This window comes from Cannabis sativa, chromosome 6 (genome assembly GCF_029168945.1).
Source record: "Cannabis sativa cultivar Pink pepper isolate KNU-18-1 chromosome 6, ASM2916894v1, whole genome shotgun sequence".
Lineage (NCBI taxonomy): Eukaryota > Viridiplantae > Streptophyta > Magnoliopsida > Rosales > Cannabaceae > Cannabis > Cannabis sativa.
In genome coordinates this window covers 22,252,505-22,276,909 of record NC_083606.1, presented here as the reverse complement: position 1 = coordinate 22,276,909, position 24,405 = coordinate 22,252,505, and the positions used below count along the sequence as shown (strand labels likewise).

Here is a 24,405-nt window from a genome sequence, read left to right as displayed (position 1 = left end):
TATATAATGACTTTTTTTAGAATTCATTAGAGCTCTTTACATGTATTTATTATTTCTAAATATATAATTGTTGCCCTTAATTTTGCCAAAAATACGTGGACCAATACGACTGCGACACGTGGATCTGAAAAATATGACTTTGGGACAAATTAACTAAGTCTTTTTGGATCAAGAGTATCAACAAGAAAATGCCTCCCGGAGAAGATATGGGAGGTCCACATACTCCCGGAGGACAGAACCATGGCAAAGCACCTCCAGGAGATACCAGACCCCATTTGAATAGTCACCTCGCATTTAATGCCGCATGGGAGGAGACGTATTGAAACTGCCATAAGCATTAAGTCTGACGGCGTAACCCCTCTGGTGCAGCTATTACGCTATGATTAATAAGCCTAGTGACGACTACTTTATGAGGGATCACATCAGTCAAGAAGGGATAAAAGATTATATCCACCTAACCCCTAAGATACTTAGGGTATAGGCTATGCATTTCTCATTTTGTATCTGCTGGGAATATGTGCCCCTACTGAAACTACACAGAAAGACAAGTAGTTCGGCTCTAGGGGTCACCCCAAAATATATTTTTTAAGATTATACATAAAAAAAAAATACTTTAAAAATTATTTGATATAATTTTATTGTCTAATTAATATTTATGTATATAATTTAAAACTTTTATAAACAAGCGAAGTATAATTTATTTACTAATTACAATTAATCAATACTTTCTACTGATGCCCATACAAAAATAATAATAATAATAAAATACTTACTACTTATGATTTAATTGAATAAGAAAACAAATTAATCATATTACCGTGTTTCTTATTGACAAGCTGTTTTCATTATTGTTTTTTTAAAAAATAAAATAGTCACTTTTGTCTTCACTCACATCCCAATGAGATATTCTAAGCAATATGGTTTTGCTCGCCCAAAACTACTACTAAAACAGTGTCTAGTTTTGGCTGCCAGCTTTATCCCAATACCAAAGTCCAACTCACTCACAAACCTCATCTCTTTCTCTCTATATAAAGACCATAACTATAAGTACTTTTAACTCAGATACTCAACAAAACGAACAAAATAATTCTATTCCCATTTTTGCCAAAGAACTTTCCCATTTCTACAAAGAAATATTTCAAGAAAGCAATATGAGTTCAACAAGCAGAGCCTGGATTGCAGCAGCAAGTATTGGAGTAGTTGAAGCTTTGAAAGACCAAGGTGTTTGCAGATGGAATTCTGCTTTGAGATCAATACAACACCACACAAAAACCAATCTCAGATCCTATTCTCAAGCCAAAAAGATCCCAGCTTCGCAGTATGTGTCTAATAATTTCAGGGATGACAAGTTGAAGCAATCTGAGGAATCACTTAGAACAGTCATGTATTTGAGCTGTTGGGGTCCCAACAATTGAGGCTCTTTTCTGCTCTTTTTATTTTATAGGCTTTGTGTAGCTTATTGATTCAATTTTTAACTAAATAGATATATGGCTTTAATTAGATCACTTGCTTAATTCACTATTGAAGTTTACTGATCTTGACTTGGAAACCAGGCTATGGAATATACTAAAGTTAGCAAGACAGTGGAGCCTGATAAAATGTGACATACAACTTATCCAATAATTCCATAACAAATAGGCTTACATCTTAAACGAGGTGTCAAATGAAATTATCTAAGTAATTAAGCAACAACAAACTGATGTAAAACTAAAGATAGGCAGCTAGCAGGGCCAAGTTCAACAAAAACTAATGAAAATGTACCCAAAAAAAAAAAAATACCAGAAAAAAAAAAAAGACAAAAAAAAAAGAAAAATAAGTTTAGTCCGTAGACAAACATCTCCACTTTATCAAAAAAAAAAAAAAAAAAAAAATTGATGTAAAAGTGTTCCTAATTTTATTGAAATCTAACAATGTTTATCTCCAATAGTGGGATAAATTGATGTAAAAATTGATGGAAAAGGTTATCTCCAATAGTGAGATACATTGATGGAAAAGGTTATCTCCAATAGTGAGATTTTGCTAAAATAATGTTGGTCGCTTGCCCGATATAATAATTGTAGGCTTCTATTTTCTAACAATGTTTCCCTTAATTTGCAAGTGTTTTGTAAAATAAAGTTTAGTAATAATTTTAGTTTTTAATTTTTTTATTTATAAATGTGAAAGTAAATTTTTATTTTTTATTTTTAAAAATAAAAATATATTCTATAACTAATTTTATATTTTAGTTTTAATAAGAAAAAATAAAAATATGTCATGTAAATTATATTTTTATTTTCTGTTTTTGATTAAATGATGGATAAGAAAATGAGGTGAAAGAAAGTAGGTCAGAGTCCAACATCTCGGTCCGGGCTCTTATTTTTGTTATGAGTTTGAGTTTAAATTTGTGTTCAAATGTAGGTCTGAAGTCGTGGTCTTGGTCCAAGGATCGGGTTTGCGGTCAAGGAATAGGGTTCGAGCTTTGTGCCTAGGTTCAAACCATTTGGCGGGTCCAAGTTTGGGGTCCGAGTTTAGGTCTATGGTTCAGGGTTCAGGTGCAGGTGTGGGTCCGTGGTCAGGGCTGGGATCGGAGTTTGGGGTCTTGGTAATGGTCCAAGTTCTGGGTTCGAGTCTAGGGTCAGGGTTTGGGTTCGCAGTCAGGGTCGAGGTCTAGGTCTGACTTTGATTTTGGGTCCAAGGTGGCGGTTCGGGTCCTAGTGCGAGGTCCAGGGTTTGGGTCTAGGTTTGGGTCTGGGGTCGGAGTCGGGGTCCTGTTTGGGTCGGCATCTAGTGAGGGTTGGGTTGCAAGTCTAGGTTTTATTTTTGGGTCTGGGGACGAGGTCCGTGCTCAAGTTCGGGTCAGTAGTCGAGGTCAGGGTCCTAGGTCAAGGTCTATGACTGGACCAAGGTGTAAGTCCTAGGCACGACCGACCCAAGATCTTTCGGGGCCTTGGGCAAAAAAAATGAGGCCTTTTATTTCAGAAGAAAAGAAATTCAAAACAGAATTAAAAAAAAAACATAAGAAAAAAAGAAACTAACAAACATAAATTGACTTAAGAAAAAGTAAATTCTAAAATTAATGGACATTAGGACCACATTGTTAACCTCAAAAAGTGATCAACTGACAGCGGGATCGTATGGATTTGATGCTTGCCACGTGTTTTCATAAATAAGAATGAAAAGAAATTAACTACATATGTGTTATAGAGGTTCGGCCCCTTTGTGATAGCGGATAATGACCTACTCCCCTTTTAGTTGTATTAATACCAAGGGTTAAGACTATCCAAATCACTATAGGTGGGATCAACTATAGTACCCTTAGGTATACACGGTATGAATCAATAATGGCAAAACTCAAGTGTTGAGATGATGTTAGTGTAGGCATGTGAGAGAGGAAGTGAGGAAGAGAGATTGTTTGTTAGACACTTGAAGCTTGGAGACAGGTTTCAAGCATAGATGCAACTTAGGTTACTAGCCTAAGGTTAAGCCCATTATATAGGAGGCCTAAAACCCTAGGTTACAGTTTAAATCCCTAAATGTTTTCATAATTTGTTAGATAATTACAAAAGACCAAAGTGTCCTTGATTTGTTGGGTTTTGTGCCCTAAATAAAACCAATTTCAATATAATCAGATTTAATAAAGATCAGAAACAACATTTTATGTTGCATGGTTCACATGATTTATTTCATGATTATATATATAATGTACGAATTCCATTTAAGTCAAGAACATATGAACTTGTTAATGATTATAGTGTTGTCAGCACAGTGGAATATAATCTTAAGTATATGTTCGAAAGTTTATTCCCTGATTTGTCAGAACACTGGATTTAGACTGACATGGCATAATCAGTGATAGGTATTCTTACACCTTGGAAAAGTGTTATGTCCTTTCCAGGACATTGGCAAAGTTTACCAGTATCGGATGTATGGAGTATACATCGCAAGGGACCGATATTGAACTTTGATTAGATATATTAAAATTTACCGTAATATCTATTCAATTCAATATCACCTGTTAATCCTAGATCAAATGATCTTAATCCTGATATGATTAGGTTCAATCTCAAGAGTGTTATTCGTGTTCTTTGATTTGTTAGTTAAGCCTACTTTTGGGTCAGGGTGATACGTACATTTTGGGAACACGCTAGTGCAATTGAGTGGGAGCGCTAACATAAATATGGAATCTAGAGCTTCTATCTGGCGAATAGAAAGTAAGGATGATTTCCTTCGTGCTTAACCAAACGAAAATAAATGGTGGAGTACTCATTTCACTTAGCTGAAATATCATTTATACAGGGTTAAATGTTTTAAGGATAAAATACATTGAAGGTGTAACGGTAACTTAGTGCCTATTCAATGTAGATCATCTATTAGAGGGTCATTGATCAAATTAGGATTTTAACAATGGAGAACTAATGACGTGTCTATATCATGGAACATATAGAGTGTTCTATATGACTGAGAGTGCAATTCCAAGTTCTAAGAGTGGATTCAATAAGGAATTAATAAGTTAGGGAATTTACTTAGTAAATTCGGTTCGACTTATTGGAAGCTGGGTTATATAGACTCATGGTCCCCATACTAGTTGAGACCATACTGCTTGTAAGACTCAGTTAATTGATTTTGATTAATCAATTATAATTCTAAAGTTAGACTATGTCTACTTTATGAATTTTCACTAAGCAAGGGCAAAATTGTAAAGAAAAGAGATTCTAGGTATATTTATTAATTAAGAGACTTTATATGTCTAATTAATAAATATATTAAATGATAATATTATTTAATAATTATTTTTAAGTTATTAAATAATTATAATTGGCATTTAAATGGTTAAATTGGAAAATTGGCATTTTTGAGAAAATAAGAATGAGAAATAACAAAATGGGAAAGTTGCAAAGTGAGGCCCAATTTCCTTATGTGGGCCGCCCACTATGCATAGGCTTTTACCATTTTATTTTTCCATTATTTTAATGCCACACAATTCTAACCTAAACCTAGAGGGCATTCTATAAATAGAAAGTAATGGCTTCAGGAAACAACACACAATTGCATCTCATTCTTTTCAGAGAGAATTCCTGAGCCGCCACTTTCCTCTCTCTTTTCTTCTTTCAAATTTTTAAATTCCCTTGAGTGATAGAGAAGTGCCCACACACATCAAGTGGTACCTCAATCATAGTATGTAAGACTGTGGAAAATCAGCATCAAAGAAGGAGAGAAAGAGATCCAGATTCAGATCTTGATAATGCTCTGCTACTGAAAGGAATCAAGGGCTAGAGATCTGAATGGAAGGAGTCATTATATTCCGCTGCACCCAATGTAAGGTTTTCTTAAACTCTTATGTGTTTAATTCATTGTTTTAGAATTCATATTAGGATGTTAATGAAACATACTTGGTAGTAAATCTAGATCCTGATAAAATATTTCCAACAACTGGCACCAGAGCCATGGTAATAATTTACTTTCATGAAATATGAATTAAAATGATGTTTTGTATTGATTTGGATGGTTTCATGTTGGTTTATGTGCTTATGTGATGAATGTCTGTGTTGTACGAAATTTTTCCATGAAAAATATTTTTTCTATTTTTGAATATATTTTATTTAGATTCCTTGTGAAAAATTAAACAATTTTATTTTTTACGGAACTCGATTCCGATAAAAATTGAAAAAGTTATTAATTTTGGAAAATCAGAAGTCAAGGCTGTCGAGTGGGTGCTCTTGAGCACCAGGCACTCGGTCTGGAGGCCCTCATCCGCGCGCGTGACACGCCCGTGTGCACCCTGCACACTCCGCCCAGACAACCCTGCATCCGCCCGTGTTTCCCCTGCCAGCGCCGAGTTTTCTCGGCATCAACCTCCCGTCCGCGCGCGTTTTGGGCTGTTTGCAGCCTCCTTGGCTGCTGCATGCAGCCTCTCCTGGCAGCCAACCCACAAATTGCGATTTTTGTGGTTTTTCCCGAAAAATCCAATTTTTTATGGGATTGTTTCCCAAAATTCGTTTTTTTTTTTTTTTCTAATTTTAGATTTTTCCAATTTGAAATATTTCCTTTTTTTTTTAAATATTTCCAATTTTAAAATTTCCTATTATGGTCAGATTTAAAAATTTGTTAACTTCTTTAATATTTATATATTATTTAATTACAAGAATAGATATTTTGATATTTAACATATTTTAAATTAAAAGATAACTTTGTCTTTTTATTTAAAATATTATATTAAAATTATCTTATATGACAAATTAAATAATTAATAAATTTGAAATTAACATAGAGATTTTTATAGATAAACTTACCATAATATTTTCAAATTCAAAAGTCTGTTATTTTGTTAAATATTTAATTATTTATAAATTATAAGTTTAAAAATGATATTTTCCTATACATATATCATTTTTTTTTCTTATTGGAAATTTATAAATCATATCTTGAATATTTAAATAACTTAGATATTTTGTAGAAATTTGAATATTGCTTAATTTGAAATATTTTGACATATAATTATGGTAATTATTATTTATTTATTATTTTATTCCTAAAATAATAATTATCTAACCAAATCTATTTTAAAATTGGTTTATTAAATTATAAGATTTGAAAGTGATATTGAAGATTCTTTCTTTCAAATCATTGATCTTATTTGATATTTAATTTGACTTGATTCAAATAAACCTAGATATTTTAAAATTAGTTTCCTTTTTTTTTTTTGAGATTTTTAAGGTTTGTTTTAACAACCCTAAATTTTCAAAAATATAATTGGTTAGTTTAAGAATAATAATTTAATTATATTAATATCTTATTTCACATTTGTTACATGGACAATGTTTGTTTAATTTTATATTGTTTATTCAATTTTTTTTTTTAACAAACCTATTATTTATTTGATCTAAATTGCTATGATTAACATGTTGACAGATCCAATGATCTGATTTTAATTATAGTCCAATTGTCAATAGATCTTATAAATAATTTGTAACAGGTAAATTTTGTATTTCTTTCATCTGTGTAAACCTAGTAACATGATAGGGCCCATCCAAATCATTTGACCTGTGTGAGTCTATATGTTTGCTATTGGGCTTAGGTGCATATAGGAAGCCCATTTAAGTTTTACTAAGTAAATGGACTAGGTTGCTAAAATAAAATTTGACATAAGTAATTTTATTTAGGTCCAATTAGATTTGGGCTTATTCAATGAATAACAATTGTTTATTTAAAGGTTAAATTCCTCTCTTTTGGGCCTTGTGTGAGAGTTGGGGGCCAATAGAAGTGGATATGACATACTGAACCCAGCTCCCCCTCACATGAACTACCCCAATTGTGAAGGCCCATTTGCCTTATTTAAATAATTGTATTAGGTTAATTATATTAGTCTAACCTAATTAAAATTGAATTAGCAACATAATTAACTTTTAAAATATATGAAATTTATTTTTCATTTTAATATTTTTAAAGTTAATTTTAGAAAAACACTTAGTTAATGATATATATTCTAGATAGTTATTTCTATACTAGTTATTATTTCTAATATTAAATAGGAAAGTATCATTGATTGTGAAATTAATTGTTTAATAATTAATTTTGGTACAATCTAAGTTTAATATATTTTCCTAGTATTAAACTAGAATTAATAATTGTTTATTTCTTGAATTTAATACATTTAATTAAATTGAAAATTTAAATATCTAAGTTGATTTTCATCATGTTACTTATATATTATTATTTTCATGATATTTAATTAAATAGAAAATTATTTTAAGTTTGAAATCTCATTTCTGAATAACTTAAATTTGAATAATTTTCCAAATATATTTTATTTTATTTTATTAATCTTTTTCCCAAAATTTGGAAATTGCATTTCTTTAAATGCAGAAATTTTGAATTTTATTTGAAAAATAGATTAAAGTTGAAAATTATTTATTTTAATTTTGGACCAACTTAAATCAATGATTTTTTTCATTTAATGATAAATTAAATAAATGAACTAAAATATATTATAATTAGAAATTGAATTAATTAGTCAATGAAAGTCTAGATAGTTATTATCTGTTTTACTTGAAGTATTTTTCTAGTGTATTTAATTAAATAGAAAATTAATATTTAAGTTGATTCTTAATCATGATACTTTTAATATTTGATTTTTTTTTAAATATTTCATTAAATAGGAAAATTATATTTTTGTTGTAAATTAATTTTATTAATTAATTTTGGGACAACACAAAATTAAGATAATTTTTTTTCAGGATTTATTTTTATTTTATTTTAAAGCATTTTCGAAAGTAGTATTCTTATACGCTTCATTTTTTGAAATGTAATATATATTTATAGAAAATTAAATTTGAGTTGTAAATTAATTTAAATTAATTTTGAAACAACTTAAATTGAATAATTTTCTAAATATTTATTGAAAATTATTACTAAGATGGAAATAATTCACGTTATTTTCATATCCATCTAAGTATAATTTATAAATATTAAATTAAAATTTATATTTAGAATTTTTTATTCTAAATTGGAAATTTTAATTAAATAAATATATATTTAAAATAAATATTAGAAGAAAATACAACTTTCATTAAATAATGAGCTTTATTATCATTAGGACATTCGATCTCCATTGTTGGTTTTACATAGCTATTATTTTAGTGAGTAATCCTCCCTAATGGAGGAACGTTCATTAGCAAGTTAGCACCGTTTAATCTCGAAAGATAAGTATTTTTGTAAGTTTTTTATATAGTATTGATCACCCTAATGGTGGCGACTGTATAAGACTTGCAAGAGTATGAAACAATGGTAGAAGCTCATAAGATAGAATAGCCTTAACTCTCGCCTAAACGGGACAACGCGGATTCCAATCTTGATCGAATAAAAGGTTGCTAGAATGTTTATCATTTTAGATGAGCTGACTGTTGGAACTTATTTTACCAGGATCTTAGATCTACTCACAAGTATGTTGTTTAACACCCTAAATATGAACTTTCTAAAACGATAAAATAAACACATATAAAGTTAAGAAAACCTTACATTGATGCAGCGGAATTAATGTCTCCTTCCACTCAGATCTCTAACCCTTGTATCCTTTCTGTCGCAGAGTATAATCAAGATCTGAGCTCGAATGTCCTTCTCTTTGAGTTTGATCCTTCACAGTCTTCCGATCTATGATTGAGTTACTGCTTGCTGTGTGTGGGCACTCACTCTTTCACTAGGGTCGAAATATAGAAGAGGAAAAGAGAAGAGGGTTTCGGCCAAGGTATAGAAAAAGGGAAAGGCTCAGTTTTTCTGAAGAGAGAAATTTCTGTCAGAAGATGTTATGAAAAAACATGTAATTTGACTGAGCCATCACTTTCTATTTATAGGCAACTACTAGGTTTAGGTTAGAAATTATTTGGCATTTAAATAATAAAAATATCAATTTGAAATTCCACAATAAGTGGCCGGCCAAGGTGTAGATAATGGGCCCACTTGATTTTGCAGTTTTAACAAATTTTATTTCTATTTTCAGAAAAACGTCAATTTTCCAATTCTAACCATTTAAATGCCAAAACTAATTATTTAATAACTAAAATAGATTATTAAACAATATTGTCATTTAATTTAATTATTAACTAAACATATAAAGTCTATTAATAAAAAAATAAACCTAGAATTTCTTTTCTTTACAATTTCACCCCTGCTTAGTGAAAATTCACAAATTAGACATAGTCTAACTTTAGAATTATAATTGACTAATCACGAATCAATTATTGAGTCTTACAAGCAGAATGTTCTCAACTAGAATGGGGACCATGGATCTATATGCTGAGCTTCCAATAAGTGAACCAAATTTACCAAGTAAATTCCTACTTATTAATTCTTCGTTGAATTCACTCTTAGAACTTAGAATTGCACTCTCAGACTTATATAGAGCATATTATATGTTCCACGATATAGATATGCTATCTCATTTAACCATTGTTATAATCTTATTGTGATTTAAAGATCCTCTATATAGATGATTTACATCGAGATGGGATAATTTTACCGTTCTCACCCCTCAATGTATTTTGCCCCTTAAAACACTTAGCTACCTGTAAAAGGTGTTTAGTGATCTAATAACTAGTCAGTTAGACAAGAGCTCATCCATTTACTTCTATTTGCTAAGCTCGAAGGAAATCATCACTTGACTTCTATACACCAGTAGAAGCTATAGATTCCATATTTATGTTCAGCACTCCCACTTAATCATACTATCATGTTCCCAAAATATACGTATCACCCTGACCCAAAAGTAGGCTTAACTAATAAATCAAAGAACCTGAATAGTACTCCTGATTTGATCCTAAGCATATCAGGATTTAGATTCTTTTAATCTTAAGATCAACTACTGATATTGACTTGGAAAGATATATAACGGTAAGTTTGTAATATCTTAACTTAGTTGCAATATCGGTCCAGTCCAATGTATACTCCATACATTCGAAACTATTATACTTTACTAATGTCCTGGAAAGAACATAACACTTACTCCAAGTGTAAGTACACATCATCGCTGATTATCACATTAGTGTAAATTCAAAACACTGATGAAACAGGGACTTATTCTTTTGATTCATATGATCACAATCACATTCCACTGTGTTGACGATACTGTAATTGTGAATAAACATATGATCTGGATTTAACTGATTTTGTGTGTGAGAATGTAATAAACATATTAAACCATTAGCATGTAAAATTCATGCAAACATTAATCACTTCAAATTTCTTATATTGATAACTAATCAGATTGTAAAGAGTTTTATTTAGGGCATAAAACCCAACAAACTCCCACTTGCACTAATATAAAACAAAGTATGCAAATAGGTCAATCTGATGTCTTGATCTTCAGATCAAGTGTAGTATATTTGAATCCACCCAAACTTCTGGAAACTAGTTCATAAATACACTTATGATACATCCTTTACTATATGTTTTACTCATCAAGGGATACTGAAATCTTTACTGTTTTAAAGTACATCTGAATAAATAGAAGACATATCTCTCAATGGATGGTAGCTTTGACTCTCGCCTAAACGGGACACTAATATCAATTTGTTGATGACCTTGGAAATTATTTAGGATTGTATGTTTTAGTATTTTCACTTGTCATTCCTACTCGCTATGTGATTAATAATTTCTGAATTGTGGATGAATTTATATTGAACCATGTTATTTTCTGTTATTAAATTGTAGTTTAATTTCGAATCTTCATTGTTGGTCTAACTTGGTTTGTTGTTCTAATGAGATAAATCCCTAATGGATTTTCACCATTAGACAAACATAATAGTGTTAGATCTCGAAGTTTAAATATTATAAATGCAACATCTGGTTGTTCATCAATTGATGACACCTTAGACTAGTATTTACAATATGAAACAAGAAGATTGTATAAATAAGATTACTTTGACTCTCGGAGCATCGTTGGATTCTTATTTAAATACGAAATTATTCTAATTCTGCTTAGCTTATTCATTTCGAATTAGCTCTATAACATATCATTGGATGAATGGTCTATAAATCATTTCATGTCATTTTATATTTTCTCTTAAGAAATTAAATGAGGCATATGATTATATTCCCGAAATTCTATCCCGAATTGATATATATATCCTCAATCTTAGAAATCTCCTACTTGTATGGGCAAATCAACTTAGAATTAAATTAGTAGTGGTGGTCCAAGAAAGAATTACTCATTATACAGTTACACTTTCACAAGTGTTTAATAACTATTTTCTTTCAATGGATTCAAACTGTATGAGTTTAGTATTCTGTGACCAGAATCCACTTGCACTATTCTAAGAACTCTTTGATGTAACTAAACCTAAGTCATCAAAAGACTACAACCATTTTTTTAATCTATGGCATTTGTATCTTGTTCATAGTAGTTTTGATAAGATCAATCTCTGCTAAGAGTTAATATGCCTATATCCACTGAAAGTATAATCATCTCATTCGTAGATGGATGTACATTCAGGAGTGCATATGAGTTTTCGTTGTATTCTTAAAACGATCACTCTAGATTTTACCTTATGCAAAAGAAATTTGAAATGTTTGAAAAATTTCATGATTTTTTAGCAATGGTAAAAAACCATTAAGGTAAGTGGTTAAAGATCTTGCGAACTGATAGGGGTGGAGAAAAAGTTAGTAGATATACAGTTCAAAGATCATTAATTTGATTTTTGAATTATATCCAAACTTACCTCCCCAGAAATTCAATTTGCATATTGATAATTAGTTACTAGTAGTTGCCTAAATCCTTCTATGGTAATATAATTTCAGAATGATGTAATGGTTGTATACTTAATGTAAATCATTACTAGATTCATGGATGACCTAATCGAAATCTTAAGAAAAGCTAGAACTGCTAACCCTGGTTTGCATGTTTGTTAGCGATTCTAAGAAAATGACTAAGTCTGAAAATAAAGTAGCAAATAAAGGAGATATTTTTTTCTTGATTCCATAAGTGTTCTATCATCTTATTCGTTACAAGATGATCCCACTGCCTCTGTTGTCTTAACACAACCGAAGAGGTCAATACCATTTAGTTTTCTTAGACATAATTTACGGTACCTTGTCGTAGTGGGAGGGTTTCTAGGAATCCACCTTATTGTGACTTGGAAGACACTAGTGATTAAAATCCATTGTGAGTTTAAACAAGTAATCGATTGTCAAGATAAGAAACTAAGAAGAAAGCCAAGAGAACTATGGTTTAATCCATTCACATGGAGTAACCTAAAGTTTTCTATTACAAGGACATAAAAGGAAATTTTGTTAATAAGCCTATTCAATGGACTCAACAAAACTTCCTATTCCTAGTATTATAGGTTTGAGTTTATCTAAACCTATGGCTTGTGGTATACCTGGTAATTACTTACTCTAATGCAAGCAACTTACTTTAGTAAGATGCTGAAGCATTTTCTTTCCAATGGCAATCTATAAAAGCTTCACAACTTCTAAGCATAGATTTTATTTATCTAAGGAAAATTCTCAACTATTCTAGAAAAGATAAAGCCATGAAAGAATTTATTAAATCAACAGTGAGAGGTCTCAGATATGCTTTAGTATGCCTTAGACTGGACACCTGCTGTTGAGTGGGAGTACTGAGTAGGTATCAGATTAATCCAGGAGAGGAACATTGGAAGACAATCAAGTAAATCTTAAGATTAAGAAGAGGAACTATATGTTAGTCAATAAGGGTGTGTTTAAAACTCTTAGACTACACCACATCAGATTTCAAGACTTACCTTTGTGCTAGAAAGTCTGCTGATAAAATGGTGATTACTCTAGGGGTGGAGTAGTGATTTTAGAGAAGTGTAAAAACCTATCTGAAGTCTCTTAGTCTACCAGAAAGAGACTGAATGTTAAAGTTGCAGGAAAGGTACTTATTCAGTCTAAGGAAAGTTCTATACATTTGTGGCACCGTTCCAACTTGCCTTAACTACTAGTGTTACTTTCTGAATAACCAAAAAGTAGTTGCCAAAAGTATAGAATCCAGTATCCCAAGAGAGTGGACATATAGAGAGGAATTTCACATTATCAAGGATTTTGTGATTAAGGAAGAGTAATGGTGGAGAAGAAGTTGTGTTTAATTCAACATGTCGAATCCTATTACGAGGAGTTTACTACTATTACACTTGATTTGTATATCAAGGTGTTGAGATTATTTGAAATGCACATTTTGTTTTATATTAGTGCAAGTGGGAGTTTGTTGGGTTTTGTGCACTAAATAAAACCCATTTCAATATAATTAGATTTAATAAAGATCAGAAATAACATTTTATGTTGCATGGTTCACATGATTTATTTCATGATTATATATATAATGTATGAATTCCATTTAAGTCCAGAACATATGAATTTGTTAATGATTATAGTATTGTCAGCACAGTGGAATATAATCTTAATTATATGTTCGAAAGTTTATTCCCTGATTTGTCAGAACACTGGATTTAGACTGACATGGTATAATCAGCAAAAGGTATTCTTACACATTGGAAAAGTGTTATGTCCTTTCCAAGACATTGGCAAAGTTTACCAGTATAGGATGTATGGAGTATACATCGGAAGGGACCGATATTGAACTTTGATTAGATATATTAAAATTTACCGTAATATCTATTCAATTCAATATCACCTGTTGATCCTAGATCAAATGATCTTAATCCTGATATGATTAGGTTCAATCTCAAGAGTGTTATTCGTGTTCTTTGAGTTGTTAGGTAAGCCTACTTTTGGGTCAGGGTGATACGTACATTTTGGGAACACGCTAGTGCAATTGAGTGGGAGCGCTAACATAAATATGGAATCTAGAGCTTCTATTTGGCGAATAGAAAGTAAAGGATGATTTCCTTCGAGCGTAACCAAATGAAAATAAATGGTGGAGTACTCATTTCACTTAGTTGAAATATCATTTATAGAGGGTTAAGTGTTTTAATGATAAAATACATTAAAGGTGTAACGGTAACTTAGTGCCTATTCAATGTAGATCATCTATTAGAGGGTCATTGATCAAATTAGGATTATAACAATGGATAACTAATGACGTGTCTATATCATGGAACATATAGAGCGTTCTATATGACTGAGAGTGGAATTCCAAGTTCTAAGAGTGGATTCAATAAGGAATTAATAAGTTAGGGAATTTACTTGGTAAATTCGGTTCGACTTATTGGAAGCTCGGTTATATAGACCCATGGTCCCCATACTAGCTGAGACCATACTGCTTGTAAGACTCAGTTAATTGATTTTGATTAATCAATTATAATTCTAAAGTTAGACTATGTCTACTTTATGAATTTTCACTAAGCAAGGGCAAAATTGTAAAGAAAAGAGATTCTAGGTTTATTTATTAATTAAGAGACTTTATATGTCTAATTAATAAATATATTAAATGACAATGTTATTTAATAATTATTTTTAAGTTATTAAATAATTAGAATTGGCATTTAAATGGTTAAATTAGAAAATTGGCATTTTTGAGAAAATAAGAATGAGAAATAACAAAATGGGAAAGTTGCAAAGTGAGGCCCAATTTCCTTATGTGGGCCGCCCACTATGCATAGGCTTTTACCATTTTATTTTTCCATTATTTTAATGCCACACAATTCTAACCTAAACCTAGAGGGCATTCTATAAATAGAAAGTAATGGCTTCAGGAAACAACACACAATTGCATCTCATTCTTTTCAGAGAGAATTCCTGAGCCGCCACTTTCCTCTCTCTTTTCTTCTTTCAAATTTTTAAATTCCCTTGAGTGATAGAGAAGTGCCCACACACATCAAGTGGTACCTCAATCATAGTATGTAAGACTGTGGAAAATCAGCATCAAAGAAGGAGAGAAAGAGATCCAGATTCAGATCTTGATAATGCTCTGCTACAGAAAGGAATCAAGGGCTAGAGATCTGAATGGAAGGAGTCATTATATTCCGCTGCACCCAATGTAAGGTTTTTTTAAACACTTATGTGTTTATTTCATTGTTTTAGAATTCATATTAGGATGTTAATGAAACATACTTTGTAGTAAATCTAGATCCTGGTAAAATATTTCCAACATCTAAATATTTTTTAGCCATTCTATTGGGCTTTTAGGTCCCAATTCGTAGCCCATGACTTGTTGTCCACATGTAGAAGTGCATGGGATACCCTGCAGAGCATCTAATGGTTGGGAAGGCCCCTCTGGAGGCTAGGCTGGTCGGCTATGGTGCAACCCAAGGCTGGCCAGCCATAGGTAAAACATATTGTTATGTTAGATTGTTGTCCTTTTAGTATTTTGATCTGCATGATAGCCTTAGAATAGATAATGTGTAATTTCTAGATGAAAAAGATCTGAATCTAACATTAGTTGTGATTCTTGGTTCTTTGAGTCACGAAGAACACAAAGAACACGAAGAACATGTTTGAGTTCTTAAAAAACACGTGTTCTGATCCATGCAGATCCTGTCCGGCCAAGGAGGCCTTGTTTGAAGCCTGGCCGATCATTGGTGGCTTTCGTGGGGTCTGGCCGGCCATAGGGACTATGTCCCTATGCTGGCCGTCTTATGCCTGGAATTAGGGTTCTTGGCCAAACACTAGAATGGGTATTGGGGTCTTGCAGGCCACAAAGACTTGGAACACCTTTATGGGGTGTGCTTGGAAGTAAGGCCTTAGTTTGCGAGATGCATGGATTAGGCATGAGGCAAGTTTTTCAAGAGGGGGATATCTCAACTCTGCCCCTAATAACCTTTTACTTACATAGTAAACTGGTTGCTGATACCTTCCCTCTTCTCCCACTAATGCTGCATTAATCGTATTCTCCAAGTAAAGGAGTAAAGTCTCTCCAGTTACTGGTTTAGCCAAAACTGGAGGTGTTGATAGATGTTTCTTTATGTTTATGAAGGCTTCCTCGCGCTCGTCTTTCCATTCAAGTTTTTTGTTGCCTCACAGCACATTGAAGAATGGTAAGCACTTGTCGGTTAATTTCGAGATGAATCGGTTTAGAGCTTCCATTCTTCCTGTTAAGGCCTGGACTTCCTTCGGCTTTGTGGGCGATGGCATTTCTATCAAAGCCTTAATTTTTTTAGGATTCACTTCAATGCCCCTCGCGTTAACTATGAATCCAAAAATTTCTCGAGGAAACTCCAAAGGAACACTTCTTTGGGTTGAGTTTCATGTTGTACTTTCTGAGTATCTCAAAGCATTTTGCGAGGTCTTTTGTATGATCTTCACTCTTTACCGACTTTACCAACATATCATTGACGTAGACTTCCATGTTCCTCCCTATTTGCTTTTCAAACATTTCATTTACTAGTCTCTGATACGTTGCCCCAGCATTCTTTAAACCAAGAGGCATGACTTTATAACAATAAAGTCCCATGTTGGTTACGAAACTTGTATGCTCTTGATTAGGGACATGCATCTTGATCTGGTTATATCTAGAATATGCGTCCATGAATGTCATTAGCTCGTGTACAACAGTTGCATCCACCAACTGGTCGATCCTTGGTAGTGGAAAGCAATCCTTTGGACATGCTTTGTTTAAATCTGAAAAGTCGATACAAGTTCTCCAAATACCATTTGGTTTTTGGACAAGAAGAGGATTAGATCTCCACGATGGGTAGAATGCCTCGCGTATAAAGTCGTTAATCAACAACTTGTGCTCTTCTTCTTTGAGTGCCCCTTGTCTTTCAGAATTCAAGGGTAGCCTTTTTTTGTCTCTTAGCTGGGTAATGAGGGTCGATATTCAAGTGGTGGCAAATAACTTTAGGGTCGATCCCTATCATATCTGAATGGCTCCAAGAAAATTGATCCTAGTTTGCCTTCAGAAAAGTTATTAGCTGCTATTCTAGTTTTTCATCCAGATTTTTCCCAATAAATACACATTTAGTGGCATTTTTTGGATCTAAAACAACTTCCTCCAATTCCTCGATTGGTTTAAACTGATTCTTTTCATCTTGAATTCGAGGATCTAGATCCTCATCATGTTTCTCGCCTTCCTCCATTATGAGTACCATTAACTGATGGCCGACTTTTCTATTTTTTAGTTCTATACGATAGCATCCATGAGCCAGTAGTTGGTCACCTCGCACTACACCTACACCTGTTGGTGTCTGAAATTTTAAAGATAGGTGTTTAATTAAACTAACTACGCGTAGTCCAATTAGTGCAGGATGACCAAATAGTATAGTATAGGCCGATGGTAGGTCAACAACTAGAAAATCTTGCATTAAGGTTATGGATAAAGGTGGCTTGCCTACAGTTAATGGGAGTTCAATAATTCCTTGACTAGTGACACTATCTCCGGTAAATCCGTACAGATTTACCATGCAAGGTTTTAATTTTGCATTTTGCAATCCCATTTTTTTCAGTGTATCCTTGTAAAGGATATTCACTGAGCTTCCATTATCCACTAATACCCTTTTTATTCTTTTGTTGGCGAGCTGCATTATAATTACGAGTGGGTCTACGTGTGGATACCTCACGTGCTTAGTGTCTTCCTCCAAAAACACAATTGGAGGTTCTTTAGTCTTGACTTTCTTAGATGATTTTGGAGCAAAAACTGACCGCTCGTTTTTTATTTCCTTGACATATCTCTTTTGGGCATTACTGCTTTCTTTAGCGATATGCGGCCCTTCCGAGATGACCAAAATGTCCTCTCCTTCTACAGGAGGAGGTTGTAATCTTTGGTTTCTTGGGTTATTGGGCGAATTTGGCTAGTTTTGTCCATTACCTTGTTGCCTTACATACATTTGAAGATAACCACACGAGATAAGGCTCTCTATCTCGTCTTTCAACTAACGATACTCTTCCATTGTATGCCCTATGTCCTTGTGAAATCTATAGAATTTTGTTGTGTCCCTCTTGTGTCTCGCATGTCTCATGGACTCAGGCTTGCAAAATGTAACCATGTGCTCATTTGCAAGGAAAATGCTTTCCCGAGTTTCATTAAGCTCGGTATAAATAGTATAAATTGGCATGTACTTATCGTGCTTCTTCTGTTTTTTCTTATCTTTGGCTGATTTCCTAGAGTCATCTTTTCTCTTGGGGTTAGAGCCACCTGAATTGTCAGCCTTTATCGAGACGGTGCTTGCTGAGACAGTGCTGGGTTTATTTCCCGAACCAGTCTTTAACAATTTCATCTCGTTCCTCGCTTCCTCTTTTCGTACGAACACTTGAGCTCTTTCATTGAACTCACTGATGTTTTCCACCGGGCGACCCTTTAAGTCATCCCACAGCTCGCCCCAGCTGTTGAGAGGTCAGTTGTAATCCCTGCCTGAAGAGTAGTAAGCTGAATACTATTGTTCAAGTTTCTAACTCTAGCAGCGGTTATACTAAAATGACTTAAGTAGGCCTTAAGTGACTCGCCTGGTTGCTACTTTACGTTAGTAAGGGAAGACGCTTTAGGTCGCCTGTCTCTTGCTGCCTAAAATTGTTTCTTGAAATCCTTAGACAGTTGTTCCCAAAAAGTAATTTAGTGATGGGTGAATTTATTGAACCAACTACTCGCTGCTCCAATCAGCGAGGTGAGGAATAAAATACAACGTAAATTATTCAATACGTTACTGGCTCGCATTATAGTATTGAAATTATTGAGGTGAGCGACCAGGTCTGAAGTCTCATCGTACGGCGAGACGTGAGGGTTTTTGAATCCTTGGGGAAATTCAGAATTCATAATGACTGGATGGAAAAGCTTGATCTCTTCATCTGAGTCATAACCAAGCAGTTTTTCATATTCCCCATCTTGGTATCTCTTGAATTTATTTTCCAACTCACTAATTCGCAATTGGATTGGATCCTCTTGCTTTCGATTGACATTGAGTTATTGGGGTAAATCAGGTGCATTCTTAAGCGCTCACACAAATTAGGTTGTTTCCAATTTAAATGTTCACGAAGATCTGGCTATCTTCGTTCATGGTTGCTCATGGACCTCGTATCTGAGTAACTCTCGGATTGACTGTTCCTCGTATTACTCATACTTTCTTGATCATCACTACGCCGAGGTCTATCCCCTCCTTGTGTAGATCAATTGTGAGCACATGATCTTGAATGTCCCGAGCTAGAACTTGCCTCATCCTGCACAAGCCTTCTCCTTCGGGAAGAATTAGGTACACATCCTCCATTTGGGTATGTGTACGCTTCCTCCCTTCTAGTTTGAGAAGGACGCTAGGGGTGCCTCGGCGATAACTCACTTTTCTATGGTTGTGTCCTAGGATTTCTCTCGTTCTTACGAGGGATCTCCTGTTCCCTAGTTTTGGGCTGCCTTATGTTCTCGTTCCTACGAGAAGATTCTTTCTCGTCATTATTTTCATTCCCCTGGTTTGTGAATCCCTGGGGTCTCCGAGGTACCTCTCGTCGAGGTGCCTTATTGTTTGGTTGTTCGTCTTCTGGAACATCCCCAGTTTCCCCATGTTGTTCCTCCTAAGTGTTTTTGGGATTTTCTTGAGTTGTCTCCTGCCTCCTAGTTCTCGAACCTCGAGGTCTACCTTGTGGCCTTCTCACTCCAGGATCAGGTTGGTTTCCAACTAATCGTTTCATTGGTTAGCCTCAGCCAAACGTTGTCGGAGTTGGCAATTTTCTAATTTAACCAACGATACATACCTAGTTGGATCATAGGCACCCTCACCCCTAGGTACAGAACCACAAGCATTAGTATTGGTTTCCTCATTCCCAATTTTTGGGTTTTGATCATGTCCACGTTGGCTTCTTCTCGAACGTGTGGAACGTGTTGTTCTTGAAGTGGGTGGTCTCTGTGAACCTATAGGTTCTTTCCTAGGACGACGATTAGTCCTTTTAGGACGACTGTTATCGTTTTCATCATGATCAGCCATGAAAAAAAATTTTAACACGTGGGCTTTGACCACGTCCAATTTTAACACGTGTATAGCTAAATGTGGGAATAACCGTTTGTTACTCTTATCTTTTAAGTAGTGGATACGGACGTGGGATATAAGCATCTCGCTAGAGGCATCTCGCTTTGTACATAGATGAACGACTTGGTTTATATGTATTCCAGCAATGGCATGAGCACTGGTGTACGGAGCAAACTTTAGAACTGCTCTTTGACCATAAGGCCTTGCAGACTGGACAATCATGTCCTCCAAGTTCTCAGGCTACTTCACTTAGTCATTATAACGTGAATTATACACTAAGTGTTCCAATAGCCAATTAGCCTCGTCAACACTTCCTTACACACAGCGAGGTAGATGCCTCGCTATGCATTGTCTGTAGCTCCCTCGGGATTATGCCTTCCGAGGCAAGATGGTTTCTCGCCAATACATGAATTGATAGTTAGTGTATCCTTATCTCGCCTAAGGTTGTACAGTCAACGAGTTATGAATATACTTAATTCTATAATTAATGAGTTATTCCATTTTGCATTTAATGATATAATTATCTATGTATCTATTGGTTCATATTTCACGAGATTGACACGTGTCACTTTTTGAAGTACAGTCAAATTTTGGATATAACAAATATGAATACTCTTTATAAAATTAAAGAATTCAACTCCTATCATTCTCTGTAGGGAATGATGAACAGAAAATATATGTCTTATGTCTTTAAATAAGATTAGTCATGTTCATTGTTATTCCTATATTTTGATGTTTCAATACAATTTTCGAAAAGTTTATTTGGGTATTCAAAATCCGCTATAAAATTGCGTCAATAATAATCATTTCAATAATTTTGTAGTTGTATTCATATAAATAAAATATTTTTAATAAATATAAAATATTTACTTCAAGAAATATTTACCCAAATTAATATATAACGATATTAGATTGTTCTTCATTGTCATCAAAGAATATAAAAATATATATAAATATGTGTATTCATCTCTTTTATTATATTTCAGTCAATTATATGACATGTTTACATAATTTTCAGGATATATGCAAGATTTTATTGAGAATACATAATCCTCTGAATATATGTATAATTTATATAATTTTTTTCTATCATATCATAGGCACAAATATATTGTAAATATTATAAATAATAAGAACATAATATATATAATATATAGACATATAAATTAAAAGAAAAAGAAAAAAAAATTGAAATTGTTTCAGTCAGATAAGTATATATATAAATATATATTTAGTGTATCGTGACCTTGAAATAATTCAAAAATTACCTAAGCTTGGGAAGAGACTCTGCTGATAACATGTTATTAAATATATAAGAAGAAAAGAAAAGGAAAATGAAGAGAGAAAGAGAAATTTAATGAAAATTTCGCAGTTGTTTATTCTAATAGAATAAACTTTTATTAATATAAAAGTACTGACTAAAAGAATGACTAAAAGAATGAGAAACTAAATTAATATAATAAAAGAAAATACAATCAAGTATTAATGGTGATAATTAATTTAATGATTTGGACATTCATATATAATATTTCATAACAATTTTAGAGATTTAATTTTCTGAAGGTTATTTTTATCATTTTTTTTAAATGGAGGTCCAAAATAAAATTTAAAATAAGAGAGGGGACCATTTGATATTATCCCTGATATTAGTTAACATATTTCCAAGTGATGAAGCAAAAAACGGAAAAGGGGCTAAATGACAATATTGCATACTAGAATACTCGTATAGGAGATCTTGGGAGAATCATATAGCTGATAATAATATTGTTGTCCTAACTAACAGCTGCTTAAAAAAGCATATCAAAACCATGTGCTTACGTACGGTTTCACTAGCTATGTATTATGCACACAAAAAGAATACAAAACAAGTAAAACTGAATCCCAACATTAAAACCAAATATAAACCAATGGAAATCACCTCCAGGATTACAAAAACCAGAGCCCAAAACCTAGGAGCTAATGCAATCTACCAAAAAGAAAATCAAAACAACTACCACTCAGTCCCACCCATTTATGAATCATTTTATTTGCAAGCTTTAGTTTTTGGTTTATCTCTCTCTCAATATATATATTTATTATATATATATAGATCTATTGCCCTTTACTTATGTGTTTTCCTTTTTCGGGGAAATTAAGTGATAGAGAAGATGAATAAAAATGTAAGTGAGTTTGAGAGGTCATTCATCAAAACCATGCAAGAAGGAAGAAATAATAGTGATGCAACGGAATCTGCTGCTGACAACAATAAGGGCATTCTAGGGATTTTTGGTCCTAATCTTCCAAAGGGGAAATGTGTTGATGAAAAAAGAAAAAAAGAGAGAGCTGAGAATCTTGTACATTTGATTTGTTGGGGACCCAGTTGAATTTATTATTTGGAGTGTTTATTAAAGAGAAGTTACTGTGTTTTCTTCTTACTTGGTGGAGTAGCTAGAGGTGGTAGACCTATTAAGTAGTTGAAAATTCTATTATTAGCCTTTTCTTCATCATGATGTAGAATTAATATGTTTATATGTTAGGTTGTGTTTTTTATGTTTATTATATATATGGTAGGTTGTTTCTTTCTACCTTAGTAAAGAGACTACAGTACATTCTCTCTAGTTTTTTAAAATTTGCTCAGTTTATATTATTATTATTATTTTGAAGATCAATTTATACATATATTTTTTTGACAAATTATATAATTGTTCCTTGATAATAATAAAACATAATTTTGTTAAACATAAATAAATTGGTATTTTGAATAGTACATTAATAAATTAATTAAAAAGCTGGACGATATTCAAAGTTTAAATAATACAGTAGAACTTTTATCTAAAAATACTCTATTGAAAAATAATCTCTAATTTGTTATAAAAAAAAAAAAAAATAAGTCCCAATTTGAGCCAATTATAAATAAGAATAATCCCTAAATTACAATTATAGTTCTAATCCCTAAATTACAATTATAGTTATACATTTTCTAAGCTCCATATGAAAAAAGTATACCTCTATATAAGAATACACTACTACAAAATTGGGCTTTAGAGGTGGTTTTTAAGGGTTTTTAGTGTCGGTTTTGATGAAATTCGCTACCGGCGCTGTTCTTGGTGACTCCGTAGGGTAAATAACACCCGACGGCATAGGGACCCTATGGCGTCAGTTATTATGAAAAAACTGACGACATAAGGACCCTATAGCGTCGGTTATTATACAATAATCGACACCATAGGGGTTCTATGGCTCCATAGGGGTCCTATGGCGTCGGTTATTATGAAAAAACTGATGCCATAAGGTCTTAGTTTTTTTTTCAGCTTCACAATTTTGTGTTTTAGCATAATTTTCTTATATATTATTTTATTATTAATATAATTAAATTAAGTATAAATTATATATAATAAGCATAAATAAAAATTAAATTAAAAAGTTAAATAAATACACATTTACATTAATTTAAGTGTTTGTATATTAACAATTTTTTTATTAATATTTTATATTATGTGTTTGTATTTTTGTAGTATATTAGTATCATTTTTAAAATTGTTTAAGTTATGTATTTTGCTATTTTACTTAAAATAAACTAATAGTATTCTTATGTTAAGTATTAGAATTATGATGTATTTGTTAATTCTACTACAATGAAATGTGCAATACTAATTTCTTTTTATATCTCTTCTAATATTTAAATAAAATCATAGTAGTTAATTTATATAAAGATTATGTTTTTGTATATTAGTAAAGACTTATCAATCTATCTTTTTGGTCACAAGTTCAAATCTCAATAGACTACTTTTTGTATTTCTTTTTTTTTTTTAGCTTACTATATCTATTCTTAACACTCAACAATAGCTATCCTATGTATTACGTCAATATTATTCTAAATTTACTCTAAGTATTTAAGGATTATCTAAATATATAATAAAAAATATTCTTATAAAAATAAGTTAAAGAAAGCATACCTTATACCAAAAATTATGTACTTGACTTCCAATAAAGTCACTTCCGATAAAATCCAAACAACAAAGTTAAGAGAAACTAAAATCAAATATTATCCTAATTCTACCGAAATTTCGACAGCATAACGGCTATAATTGAA

General features: G+C 32.5%; 1 protein-coding gene across 1 annotated transcript; it reads left to right on the top strand.

Moving 5' to 3' along the window:
- The first annotated feature begins 836 nt into the window (after nt 1–836).
- Nucleotides 837–1,576, top strand: LOC115724526 (uncharacterized). The gene has a single exon (XM_030653825.2). The coding sequence runs from the start codon at nt 1,152–1,154 to the stop codon at nt 1,413–1,415; it is 264 nt and encodes an 87-aa protein (XP_030509685.1). The 5' UTR covers nt 837–1,151; the 3' UTR covers nt 1,416–1,576.
- The last annotated feature ends 22,829 nt before the right edge of the window (nt 1,577–24,405 follow it).

What these genes read in the sequence shown, in the direction of transcription:
- LOC115724526 (XM_030653825.2), top strand. Translation starts at nt 1,152, where the DNA reads ATGAGTTCAACAAGCAGAGCCTGGATTGCAGCAGCAAGTATTGGAGTA.